The 13,794-nt window shown below is 42.1% G+C and overlaps 1 protein-coding gene across 1 annotated transcript in view; it reads right to left on the bottom strand.

Moving 5' to 3' along the window:
• C9 (complement C9) overlaps positions 1-13,794 on the bottom strand; it is a 52,396-nt gene that overhangs the window by 37,887 nt on the left and 715 nt on the right. The window contains exons 2-4 of the mRNA XM_051150933.1: positions 1,762-1,861; positions 979-1,123; positions 582-729 (exon numbers count right to left, since the gene is read on the bottom strand). Coding sequence (XP_051006890.1) covers positions 582-729; positions 979-1,123; positions 1,762-1,861 — 393 coding nt within the window. The remainder of the gene's footprint in view (positions 1-581; positions 730-978; positions 1,124-1,761; positions 1,862-13,794) is intronic.

The raw sequence follows: 13,794 nt of genomic DNA, 5'->3' as shown, positions 1-13,794 counted from the left end.
CGTTCTAAGTTCAAACTCCTAGACTGACTTCAGTGTTCCCAGTCCAAAGTCCCTTCATTTTGTGTGGAGGATGAGATGTCTGTTAGCTCTCTACAATGAGACCCCCAAACCCTTTCACCCTCTGGCATCATAACCTAGTTTTTTAATCTTATTTCTTCTAGCCCAACTCCAGAATTATTGAATCTCCTCAAAACTTATAATCAGGTATTGGTTCAAGAAACATTCTAGTGGAAGACAGCCATCCCAGGAATTCAGATGCTTTAGTGGAAATGACGCACCTGCTATGGGCCATTTAGTTCTAAACATTAATGTGTCACATCTGTTGCTGTGGTCTTCCTGACATTTGTACATGAGCTGCACTGTCCCCTACTGATGGCATTGAACATGCAACAGACCCTTGCTGAGGCCATCCATACATAATAACTTAATATTCCAAGGGCCTTAAATGTCACCCCCCCCAAAGAATACAAACCAAAGTTTCCATCATCTGTGCCCTTCACATAAGTCCTTCCATGTATCTTTGTCATGGTGACAGAGTTGGAGGCCATTTCCACCTGGAAAGATTCACGTGAAATACAAACCCAAAGCCTGCTGTCCTTCCCAGCTCAGATTCTTCAACCACTCGGCCACGGCATGGGGGTCGTGGATCACTGTCACAGTCATCCTCATCTGAAAAATCTCCACAGTCATTGTCACCATTACACAGGAGTCGCCTCTTTATGCATCTGCCTGCAGCCAAAACCAGGGAACACACTATGTGTAATTATAAGGTTTCTCTTTTGCTGAAGTCAGCAAAGGCACTTTAACATTGGAAATGAGTGCGAGGCAGCCTCAACTTCTTCCTAGAGACTATTTAGCTAGACCTTGTTGGGGAGCCGTTACACTTGGAATTATGTCTATCTATGGAGATGTGTTTATTTATTTTCACTCACAAGTCTACATAGAATACCACAGAGAGAAACTGGGATCTCAGATTACCTGTTCCACATTGGAAGTCACTCCCACAGCCTTCCTGTGCTTCCTTACACACCTCAGTGGGTTCACAATGTTGTCTCTCTCCCAGAGCATCAACACAGCTTTTCCCATGAAACTGTCCAAAGGCTTCAATGCTTCTGGAGCGAAACTGTAAACAATCAATCAATCAACCAATCAATCAATCAAACAACAACAAAAACATCTGAAAATATTATATTTCCCAATGCAAAAGTGGATTATGATCTTCCCAATGCTATGACCCCTTTAGTACAGTTCCTCATGCTGTGGTGAACCCCAAACATAAAATTATTTCTGTTGCTACTTCATAACTGTAATTTTGCTACTGCTATGAATCACAACGTAAGCATCTGTGCTTTCAGCTGACCTTAGGCGATCCCCCTGAAAGGGTTGTTTGACAACCCTCCCTGAAAGGGATTGCTACCCACAGGTTGAGAACTTCTGGAATAAGGCAACACTTACATCACTTCAGGCCTCATACCCAAAGGGTCCATGATTTTAAGAGGGAGATGGGAGAAACCGCCATTGACAGTATTATTGTACTTTGCTTTCTAGATTGTGGAGTCTTACACACATGAAGTAATACAAAACCTTACCCAGTCCACTGTTCAACATGCAGGTCTCCTGATCAGATCAGCCACATTCATTTCAATGATTACCTCTTTCTAGGTGGGAATTTGTTTCTGAGGGGTCCCCGCCTCATAGCCATTTCCCTGAAGATATCAGTTTTTAATTGAGAAGCTGGGGTGGATGGAGTCAAATACTTACGCTTTGTTTGAGGCAAGGATCACATTGTGACCATTCACTCCAGTGGCTCAATCTACAGTCTATGGGTAACACGGAGTCTGTTTTTTGTGTTGGCTCTTGGCTATAATGAAGATTAAAAGGTATCAGTTTAAAATGACCATCATGTACACTCTTTCCAAGAAGCCTTCCAAAACCAATTTTACATATTCACTACTTTTCCCTTCTTAAATCATACTGCTTATCCATATACATAACACATATATACATGCATACTTACATGTATATGTGTGTGTATGTTTGTGAATGTGTCTGGGTGTATATGCATATGCATGTGTGTGTGCATGTAGTTGAGGCAAGAAATCTTCAGATGTCTTCTTCAGTAATTCTCTATTTTATTATTTTGAGACAGGGTCTCTCGTCAGTTCTGGAACTCATAGACTTAGCTGAACTGGGTAGCCAGCCAACTCTGCAGATCTACTTGTTCTTATCCCCTCCCCTCCTCAAGTTGACTTACAGATGCACCCTACCATAACTCGCCATAAGTAGTAGCCTGGGGATTTGAACTCAGGTCTTCATGTATATATTTACTTTACCAATTGATTCATCTCTCCAGCCCACTCCATATTCTTTACTGTGTCTTCCATGTACACAGTGTCTTGTATTTCCAATTCATCCTTTTGTTTAATTCTAACTTCTCAACAATAGCAGTAATGATGTTGGTGAGAACGCCAACAAGGTGTCCTGACAAGCATTTCAGACTGACTCATCTTTTTTCCAAGTATGTGATGGACTCATTGGGCCAGGAACTCTTGTGTCACTTTCTTTGTGCCTCTCACCTCATGAGAGGCTGGCAAAGCCTGGAGTGGCCTGGCTCTCTTGCAAACTTAATCCATCCAGCCCAGCCACCCCTGCAGCAAACAACCCATAAATCACCCCTCCCCCATCGAATCCCATGCTTATGTTCTAAAATAGATGCTTTTCTGCTTCACAGTTCACTTCGAGAATTGTTCATGATCTTTTTGAGTCTTAGCATCATGTGTTTTAGCACTTACAGCTTCCCCTTCATGACCAGGCACAGTGCTTGGCCTTTTCTCAGGCACTCTAGTCTTGAACTGTTGCTGTTTCCTTGGTTTACTATTTGTGTCTCTTCTTGTCACAGCCCCACCTTGAGTACTTAACCCACTAAATGATAAGAAAGAGACACAGCAAAACAAACAGAAGCTATGCCGTAAGAGTCCTACAGACATTTTACCTCTGCTTTCCTACTCTGGCCTTCTATCAAGATTCTAACATTAGGAAGAGGTTCAGGTAGGGTCATTCTCTCCATAAGAGTGTTCTAGAGCTCAACTCCAAATCTGAAGCTGATTCCCTGGGGGTCTTTTCCATTTTAAAGTCCTCTTCATAGAGCCGGGCGTGGTGGCGCACGCCTTTAATCCCAGCACTCGGGAGGCAGAGGCAGGCAGATCACTGTGAGTTTGAGGCCAGCCTGGTCTACAAAACGAGTCTAGGACAACCAAGGCTACACAGAGAAACCCTGTCTCAAAAAACAAAACAAACAAACAAACAAACAAACAAAAGACAGATTCCTCTTCATAATCATTTACCTACAATTGTAATACAACATATTACATTAAATAAGCCAATGAACAGGCAAGCCACCCTCTCCACACTCCTCAGTTTCTGTCAGCTATTTCATCTCTCTCACACCCTTAATGCTAACTAACACATTTTTTAAGAGTGCAATAAATACCTTTTTCTCTCTCTCTCTCTTTCTCAATAAGTCTCGTATTCTTCAGACAACCATTCTTCTTGAGCCATTTCAAAATCTTTCATGTTTTCTCTCCCTGCAAATTTCTTGAAAGGTAGCCTGCACTCTCATCTATCTCCTTACCTCTCAACCATTTTCCAATTCACGTGCCCCATGCATCCTGGCCTTGCTCATCAGTGATGACTGTCATGTGGCTCACTCACTTCCAGTCCTTATCTTATTGGCTTCCTCTTGCCGTCTACTACAGTTGGCCTTGTTGCTTTTTAAGACAGTTATTCCTTTTATTCTATTTTTAATCCCTTGGCAGTCTCATAGTCATCCATGATGGTGTGTAGTCATCTCAACCCCATTCTTCTCTCTCTTATCCACCGCCCCACCGCAGAAACTCTGCTTCAGAACCAGCCCTCCTTCTGCTTTCGTGTCTTCTTTTGTGTGTGACCCACTCAGTTTAATTAAAGTTGCTTTCATGACTGTGGGTGGGAGGTTACTGTCTGGAATATGAGCAACTTATCACTGGCTACACCACTGAAAAAAATGAGTCTCTTTCCCTCAGAAGCCATTAACTGCCAATAGTCCCCCCAGAGAAGGGCCCTACTCGTCCATAATGATGGGCCCAGTTTTGTTCAGGGACTGTGCAGATAGCCACAGCTGCAGTGGTTCATGTCATGTCATGTCCAAAAGACATATTTTTGCTGGATATCTCCCCATCCTATGGCTCTTCTTCAATGTCCCACAGTCCAGGAAGGGGATGATACAGATGTCCCTTTTATGACCAAATATTCCACCATTTATTTTCCTAGGCTGAGCAGCACTAGACTCCTTTTCTCTGCTATTTTTAATTGCTTTCCTCTCCTCTATAGGATCCTCCTCCTCTGTCGTCCTTCACATGCTGGGTATTCATTGAAGTATTGCCACTGAGGTGCTCCTTCCTTCCCCTCCCCTTTCCTTCCCTCCCCTCCTCCTCCCCTTCCCTCTCTTGTCCTCCCAGATCCATGGTTTGCACATGTGTGCTAATGACACCCAGACAGAGATAAACGTGCTGTCCAGACATCTTTCCTGAAGTTTAAATTTTGGCATCCAATTCTCAATTCTATATCTGTACTTGGACATCTTCGAAGCCCATTGACCTCAATGTTTTCCCAAATGAACTCTTTATTTTTCCTTTTCTTTCAGGGCAGCTCTTTCATTTATGAGTTATCCTAGCCAGAGACTGGGTGTTACTTGTCGAATTCTCTGTTCTCCCTCCTCATCTCTGACATCTATTCGAGCACTGAAACCTGTTGTTGGCAGTCTTGTAAATAATTTTTCAATCCATCTTTACTTTCTAATGTCTTCCAGATGTTCTTCTGGTCTACACTAATATAACATCTCTTCTAGCTGACTTTGTTTGCCTACAGCATCCAGAGGGATCATTTAGAAAAGCAAATTTAATGTTATCCTGCCCCTACTGAAAATTCTTCAATAGTTAGAAAGCCTACATATGTGACGAGCCTCAAGTTTTCCAATATGGTGTGGAGAATGGCTCCCAGAGATGTTTAAAATCCTTGGACTCTATGAATATGTTATTTACACAGCAAAAGAAACTTTGCAGGCACAATTCTTTGCTTTTTAGTGGACTCCTTCTAATCACAGGATATCTTATAAGAAGACTTGTTCACTGAGGAATAAAGAAAAAAGAAATAGGAGAAACCCAAGGCTTAAAAGGAGACTCCATCCATTACTGCTGGCTCGGAAAAAAAATGGAAGAGTAGGGTAATAATTAACATTAAAGTACTTTTGAGAAAGTCATATGGAAATCTGGGCATGGTGGCGCACACCTTTAATCCCAGCACTAGGGAAGCAGAGGCAGGCAGATATCTATGAATTCGAGGCTAGCCTGGTCTACAAAATGAGTCCAGGATAGCCAAGGCTACACAGAGAAACCCTGTCTCAAAATCAAAAACAAAACAAAACAAAAGTCATATGGAAACCTACTACTGTAGGCACTTCCTAAAATATATGCATATATCAAAGGAGTTTAAGTGGAGCTACCCTATAATACAGAGACACTGTCTCAACTAGGGTATCATATACTCTCAAACGAAGCAGTCAGTACCAGAAGACTTACATCTTTTGATTTGTTACCCAATAGGATCTTGTAGGTGCCCCGCCTCAACAAATTACAGGCTATGTCTGAAACTCTTGGTCATGCTTTACAACTTGAAAGTAAGACCCTATGACAGAAAACATTACATGCTTATGTCATACAGCATGGAGGAATCTAGCTGGTACTCAACTGGTAGCTTCATCTTTAGTGGCTAGCTATGAATCCCTGGAAGGTGTTTTGTACACAACTGAAGGAGAAAAGTAATCCTCTGTATCACTAAGTTATGAACATTGTGAGCTACAATAATGACTCACCTGGTCAGATAGTGCAATAGTGGTATAAATGTTATGGGAGTAACCAGCCACTTTCAAAACTTGGATTTAAGGCCAACCCATACTATCTAGGATTAGCCCTCACTTTCAATATAGGTTAAAAAATATGTAACACATGTGCCAAAAACTCCTAGCAGAATGTCTTTTTCTATAAGCTGAAGTGTTAATGTATTTTTTTGTTTGTTTTTGTTTTTTGTTTGGTTTTCAAGACAGGGGTTCTCTGTGTAGCCTTGGATGTCAAAGACTCACTTTGTAGACCAGGTTCTGTCTCCAGAGTTCTGGGATTAAAGGCGTTCCCCACGCCCAGCGTGTTGGTGTATATTAAAGTTGCCTAGCTGAGGCATTCTCTGCTCGAAATTTTCCATTAAAGCATCTTTGGCATTGAAGGGTCTCAACAAGCCATTATAGATACACTCTGTGTTCTATACTGGTTACATTTCATAATCTTTAAATATTAAAAATAGTAATTTGGAGAGTTAATAGATGGTTTAGTGGTTATGAGCAGTTGTTGCTTTTCCAGATGACCTTAGTTCAATTTCCAGCACCCACACAAAGGCTTACAACCATTTGTAATTCCAGTTCCAGGGGATTGGATGCCCTCTTCTGGTCTTAGAGATCATCAGGCATGCATGTGGCACACAGACACACATGTAGGCAAAATAACAATACCTAAAATAAAAATAAATAAATAAATAAACAAATAAATAAATAAATAAATAAAAACTGTGGTGGAGATCTAAATCAATGGTAGAGTGCCCTACTAGCAAGTGCAAGCTTCTGAGTTCAGCTTCCCAACTAAATAAATAAATTTATGTACCTCTATTATATTATTGATTACATCAGTATCCCCAAGGATGAATTATAGCTAGACATGCTTTGAAAAGCTACTCAGGGGATTCTCATGTTCAAGTAATGTTTAAAAATTCTTAGTCATCAGGGAAATGCAAATCAAAACAACTCTGAGCTTCCATGTTACACCCATTAGAATGGCTAAGATCAAAAACTCAAGCGACACCACATGCTGACAAGGATGTAGAGTGAGAGGAACACTCCTTCATTGCTGGTGAGAATGCAAACTAGTACAGCCACTTTGGAAATCTATCTAGTGCTATCTCAGAAAACTGGGAATAGGGCTTCTTCAAGACCCAGCTATTCTACTCCTTGGAATATACCCAGAAGATGCTCCAGCTCACAACAGGGACATATGCTCAACCATGTTCATAGCAGCCTTATTCATAACATCCAGAACATGGAAACAGCCTAAGTGTCCCTCAGTTGAAGAATGGATAAAGAAACTGTGGTACATTTACACTATGGAATACTACTCAGCTATTAAAAACAAGGAATTCCCGAAATTTGTGGACAAATGGATTGAACTAGAAGTGATCATAATGAATGAGTTAACCCAGAAGCAGAAAGAGTCAAATGGTATACACTCACTTATATCTAGACACTAGCCTAAGGGCTTTGTCTCATGAAAGTCTTCACTTACCAGGAAAGTAGGACAGAGGGGAAGACTTCCTTTTGGGACTTTAGGTGAGAGAAGCAAGGGAGAATGGGAAAATAGAAGGATCCAGAGGGTCCTAGAAACCTACAAGAAGAACTTTATGACAGGCAGATCTGGGCCCAGAGGTCCTGCGCAAACTACGGCACCAGCCAAGAACACTAAGTCCAGTAAACTTCGAAGCCCTACCCAGATCTAGCCAATGGACAGGACATTCTCCACAGATGAGTGGAGAGTGGGGACTGACTTTCACATGAACTCTGGTGCCCCATATTTGACCACATCCCCTGGATATGGAGGCCTGGTGGCACTCAGAGGAGGGATAGCAGGCTACCAAGAAGAGACTTGATACCCTATGAACATATACATGGGGAGGAGATCCCCCTCAGTCACAGTCATAGGGAAGGGGAGGGGAGGGAGGGAGAAATGGGAGGATACAAGGGATGGGATAACCATTGAGATGTAATATGAATAAATTAATAAAATATATTAAAAAAAATAAAAATCCTTCTTGTCAATATCTGATGAAATCCATGGTAACAAGAGTGTGGAATAAATATAAGTGTGGGAGTGCTCATTGTTGTCAGCACAATCCAGACTTGGCTTAAACATGTCACTGAACTGATCATCACTGGTTTCAGAAATTATATTTTTACAACCCCATGATCCATTTCAATATCTTGTTGCCGGAAACTTGACAATAAGTTCCCATCTCTCCATTACTCACTTAGGTGACCATGTTGACACTTTGTTCAAGCATTTCCCCAAGGGTGATTCCTTCTTTGGTTTCTGAAACCACCTTATAGACCAGAGAGCCCTTTATCTCCTAACTGGAAATGTGGAATATTAGAGAGTCATGCTTAGGAGTTCAAACCCACTGAAATACTCCAAAGGGAGTATTAGCTCTTTACTGGGTAAAACTAGATCCTAAGCAACAACTGGGGGTGAGGAGAAGTTCTTTCATCTGCCCACACATTGGTGACTAAACCCTGCTGCAGTGATCCTGGCCTTGCTTGTATGCAGTCTCAAATGCTCTTTGCATTACTAGCCCCTTGTTAACTATGTCTGCACTTATTCATTTCCTTCTTAACATCTTCCTTAAGGACTCTTTCTGCTTTAACAGTTTAACTCACAGTTTGGACTTAGTACAAAACACTCAGTCTTTACATTTGATCTTTTATTGCCCTCCTGGACTGTGATTTGAATTCATTCCTTAAATAACATATCCTACCCTCAGAAGAAGACGTTTGAAGATCACATGCTTTTCCTGGGTACTGGCTTTACAGCCCTCTCTAGAGCTTAGACTCTGTGTACTAATTTGCTTGGGTCACTCAAACAGTAGAAACCTAATTTCCCCCCACAGTTCTAGATAGGGGAAATGTGAGAGCAGGTGTAGTAGGGCTGGTCTCTGAGGTATCATTCACTGTCTTGGAGATGGTCATATAATTTCCTTCTTCCCTTCCCTTTCTCCAAACTGTTCCATACATTCCTTCTTGCTCCCTTTTAAACTCATGGCCTCTTTTGGTAATTGTTAGATATACATATGTATATACATGTATATTCCTAAATACGGAAATACATGCAACCTTCTGAGTCTATGTAAGGTTACTTGTATGTATGTTTTCAGGGATGACCATTTGGTTTAGGGCAGACAGTGTGCTCTTCCCTGATGAAGAGTATTTCTCCCACTCTCAGCACTCTCTAGTTGCCCACAGTTCTTTGTGCAGGTTTAAGGTCTCACAAGCTCTCCCCCATGCACGTCAGCGTGTCTATTGGTGTCCTTGTTTAGGCAACCATGTTGGTGAGAGTGGATGGGTGTTGCTTCTGATGTCCTTTTTTTAAAAAATTATTTTGTTTTTGTACATATACATTTATATTATTACACATATACACTAGATTACCTATGGCAAGAAGAACCATGACACAATCAGGAATTATATAAATGTTACATTCTTAGTGTTTAGGCTATTTGTATTTGACAGCCTTGAAGAAGACATCTTTCTTATCTTGGTGCATCTAAAATTCTGAATGTAAATCAATCTCCACCACATATTGTCGTTATCAACTTAGAATGCCTATCTAGACCTAAAAACATCTTAACCCCTAGACAATTAAGCTTCATTGTAAAACTAAGGTACCTGGTCATGCTGGCGAGGATGTGGAGAAAAGGGAACACTCCTCCGTTGCTGGTGGGAGTGCAAATTTGTACAGCCACTTTGGAAATAAATCTGGTCATTTCTCAGGATATTGGTAATAACTCTACCTCAGGACCCAGCCATACCACTCTTGGGAATATATGCAAACGACGTTCCATCATACAACAAGGACATTTGCTCAACAATGTTCATAGCAGCTTCTGATGTTCTTAAGAGACACAGTATCTCAGCAAACTGTCAGTTTTGCTCTTACACTTTTTCTGCCCCTGGTATACAATGGTCCCTGAACCTAAAGTTTGAGAGTTGTATTGCAGTTGTATCCTTTGGGACTGGATTCCCTATATCTTTATGTGGTCTTCCCTCCATCTGTGTTCAAATTTACTCTTTTTATTTTGTTTCCTTTTGTTTTTTGAGACAAGGTTTCTCAGTGTGTAGTTCTGGCTGCCCTGAAATTCACTTTGTAGATCAGGCTGGCCTTGTAATTATATTTTAAAATGCAACATATATAGTCACATAGGGAAATTTTGAGCATTAATCAGGGCTTCAACATTTTGATTTTATGTTAACACAATTCAGCTTATAAGTGTCAAGTTGTTTTAATGAAACAACAACAACAAAAATATTTAAACTTCAAGTTATTGTTCTTACTTTTCATTTCTCATACATCAAGTTTTTAGACAAACATCTATTATTTATTTATTTATTTGCTTATAGAGAGAGTATTGCCACAGTGTGCATATGGAGGTCGGAGGATTCTGTGGTTGGGTCAGTTGTCTTCTTTCATCATGTGGATACTGGTGAACCCACTCAGGTTATCAAGTTTAGTGTCAAGTGCCTTTACCTGCTTATCCATGGCAGGCTTTATTTTGCTATTTTCTTAGCTCATTTTCACATAAGCATTTTATTTTGACTTTGAATAATAAGTGGCATTTATTATGATTTACAGAAGGGAAACAAATGAAGAACTGCACCACTTATTCCAAGCCAAACTCTCACTGGCTTAGAATGCACTTGGCTAGTGCCATTTGCTCTCGTCTCTTTGCTTGTTTCCTCTGACAACACAAATCATCTTTGAAATAAGCTGAGCAGTCACAGCTTGTTTCATCATTTCTGGATGGAACAGCTTCGTTTTTAGACATTTTGAAATAGTGAGCTAGTAAGAACACAATTTATTTTTTGCATAGCTACCCAGATAAAATACATCAATTGGACAACCTAATTCTTGCCTGAATCTACAGCAACTCAATGATGTCAAACGGGGCAAAAACAAACTGATTTTTGTCTTGGTCCCTGGTTATTTTGTCCTCACTGTGTCAGGTGTCTGGCTATCCCATTGCACAGTAAAAGCAGGATTCTGAGGAATTAGTCGGGGAGACTAAAAGGTTATGTAAACAGTGTTGTTGAATAAGCACGCTGCATAAATATTAGGACAGGCAACCAGTGACCTCAAATAACTCTGCCTCTTTTCAGCCCTCTGAGCCCAGCACTACCTCGGCAGCCCTTTTGACTGGCTCAGCAGATTATCCTTTGTAGCTTGAGCACTGAGTGTGCACAGCACTCACCACCTGCCTGTCATCCAGCTGAGCTATGAGGTTGAGCTCAGAGCCATGTTTGCCTAGAATTTTCTAGGCTCTCAAAAGAAATGTGCTTATCAAGGACAGCACATCTCCAAGTGTTTCAATCTCAGCTGGATCAAAGGAATGCCCATCAGCACAGCAGGGGATCTAACTGTGAGCCAGAAATGTATTTAAGGAAGATCTGCATTCTTTTCCCTCCAGGAAGAGACATTTCCAGAAAAAGAAAACCACTGTAAGCTGTTCACATTCCAAACAGTGTGCTTGCCCCAAGCAGGAAGAGATACGAGGAATTTTTAGCTGTGGTTGGTACCTGAGAATATGAATTTATTTGCAAATAGGATCTGGGTAATGGTGATTGAGTTAAAATGGAATCATCAAAGTGGGCCCTAATCCAGTATGCCTGGTGTCCATATAAAAAGAGAAATCTGGGCCGGGAGAGATGGCTCAGAGCTTAAGAGCACTGTCTGCTCTTCTAGAGGTCCTGAGTTCAATTCCCAGCAACCATGTGGTGGCTCACAACCATCTATAGTGATATCTGATGTCCCTCTCTGGTGTGCAGGTGTACATGTAGGAAGAACACAGTATGTGTAATAAATAAATAAGTCATAAATAATAATAAAAAAAAACAAGAGAAATCTGGAGGATGGGGAAATGACTTGTTGGTAAAATGCTTGTTGTGCAAACATGAAGACCTAAATTTGGCCCCCCAGAACTTATGTAAAAAGGCTTATTTGAATCCTGGCACAGTGGTGGTGCACACTTGTAATCCCAGCACTTGGGAGGCAGAGGAATGAGGATCTCTGTGAGTTCGAGGCCAGCCTGGTCTACAAATTGAGTCCAGGACAGTCAAGGCTACATAGAGAAACCCTGTTTTGAAAAACCAAAAAAGAGCCGGGTGTGGTGGCACACGCCTTTAATCCCAGCACTCGGGAGGCAGAGGCAGGCGGATCGCTGTGAGTTCGAGGCCAACCTGGTCTACAAAGTGAGTCCAGGATGGCCAAGGCTACACAGAGAAACCCTGTCTCGAAAAACCAAAAAAAGAAAAAAGAAAAAGGAAAAGAAAAACCAAAAAAGATGACTGGGTGGCATGTGTGGAGGGAGGGAAGAAGGGAAGGAGGGAAGGAGGAAGGGAGGGAGGGAGGGAGGGAGAGAGAGAAAGAGAGAGAGAGAGAGAGAGAGAGAGAGAGAGAGAGAGAGGTACGTTTTGGGGACCGACCATATATATAGCTCAGAGACAGAACTAGAAAGCCAAAATATGTGCAAGATTGGAGGCCACCACCAGAAACTAAGGCCCTAGAACAGTGGCAGAGTGATCTTGGCCACAAGAACCAACCACAACCAGTGTGTTATAGAACCAGGAACTAAGGCACAGAGGTGTTGAGCTATTCATTCCACCCTGCACAGCTGATAGACAATAGTGGCTTGATGTGCGCTGTGGATGTGTATGCTTAGAAACCCTTCCAAACATTACTGCTGTTGTTTAAGTAAATGGTCTCCTGTAGCTACTGAGGTCTCTGAAGCCTCCATCTGTCATATATAGTACAGAGTGTTCCAAGTGGGGGCATTCTGGCACAGGCTGAAGGGCACAGCTGCGAGAGTGCCTGGTACTCAGCAGAACTGGGGAGCGTAACTGCCAGATCTGGGGCCAGCCAGGGGTCTGCCTGTTCCTGCCTGGAACAACTGAGTATGGCCAGACCCAGGAAGGTATGAACTTCAAAGCAATTGTGGCTTTCCCATGCCTTTCAGTTTTAAGCCATGGTCCAGAAATGTAGTTGTTTAATTAAAAAAAAAAAAAAAAGCAAAAACAAAACAAACCTAAGAAAGGGTCAAGTTAAGTACAACTTAGAGGCACTGGACACAGGTCAAGGTTAATGCAGACAGAGGAGCAGTGTCGAGGCCTGTGTTGGCATTCGGGGTATTTCTCTTCTCATGCCTCATGCCGTCAGCATCTCTGGCAGTCCTAGGTGCTTTTATTGTCTTGTTGACTTATTTGCTGGATCTGTTTGGTGTCATTCTCTGTTCTGTACTGCTGTCACAGAATGCCTGATGCGTACAGGAGAGTCTCAGATTTGTAGGATCTGCCTGACTCTGCCTCCCAGAGTGCTGGGATTAAAGGCATGTGCTACTATACCCAGCTGGGAGTTTTACTCTAGTCACAATTCTGATGACTATAAATTGCAAGCAGCATGGCCCAGGCATCTGGAGAAGATTCCTGTGGTTGTATCATAACATGGTCACTAAAAGGAAAATGGGAAGTCCCTGTGTGCTGAGGGGCCACATGGGTGAGTAAGGAAACAAGGGCTGGCGGAAGAGCTTGGCTCGACAGGCCTGTTAGCAGCCACTCCCGCTAGGTTTGGCCATTCCTCAGAGATAGTCCATTCCGGACTGTGGAATCCGGAGACCTTGTGCTCCCTGAGGGCTTCACCACCTCCTTCTGCTGCCATGCATGGGGAGGAACTTCCAGCACACGGAGTCTCGAGCACACCCTCACATCATATGTAAGCCGCAGCTTAAGGTTTGGCAACCCCAAGTGGGATTAGGTGAGAAGGAAGTGAACGGCCGAGCAGGAAGCATAGGCATTGGATGTGCACTTGGCAATTCTCAGGTAGAACACTTAGACCCTAAGACCCG

This window comes from Acomys russatus, chromosome 9, assembly GCF_903995435.1.
Source record: "Acomys russatus chromosome 9, mAcoRus1.1, whole genome shotgun sequence".
NCBI lineage: Eukaryota > Metazoa > Chordata > Mammalia > Rodentia > Muridae > Acomys > Acomys russatus.
Note: the sequence above shows the minus strand (reverse complement) of the source record. Positions and strands in the feature narration are given on the sequence as shown.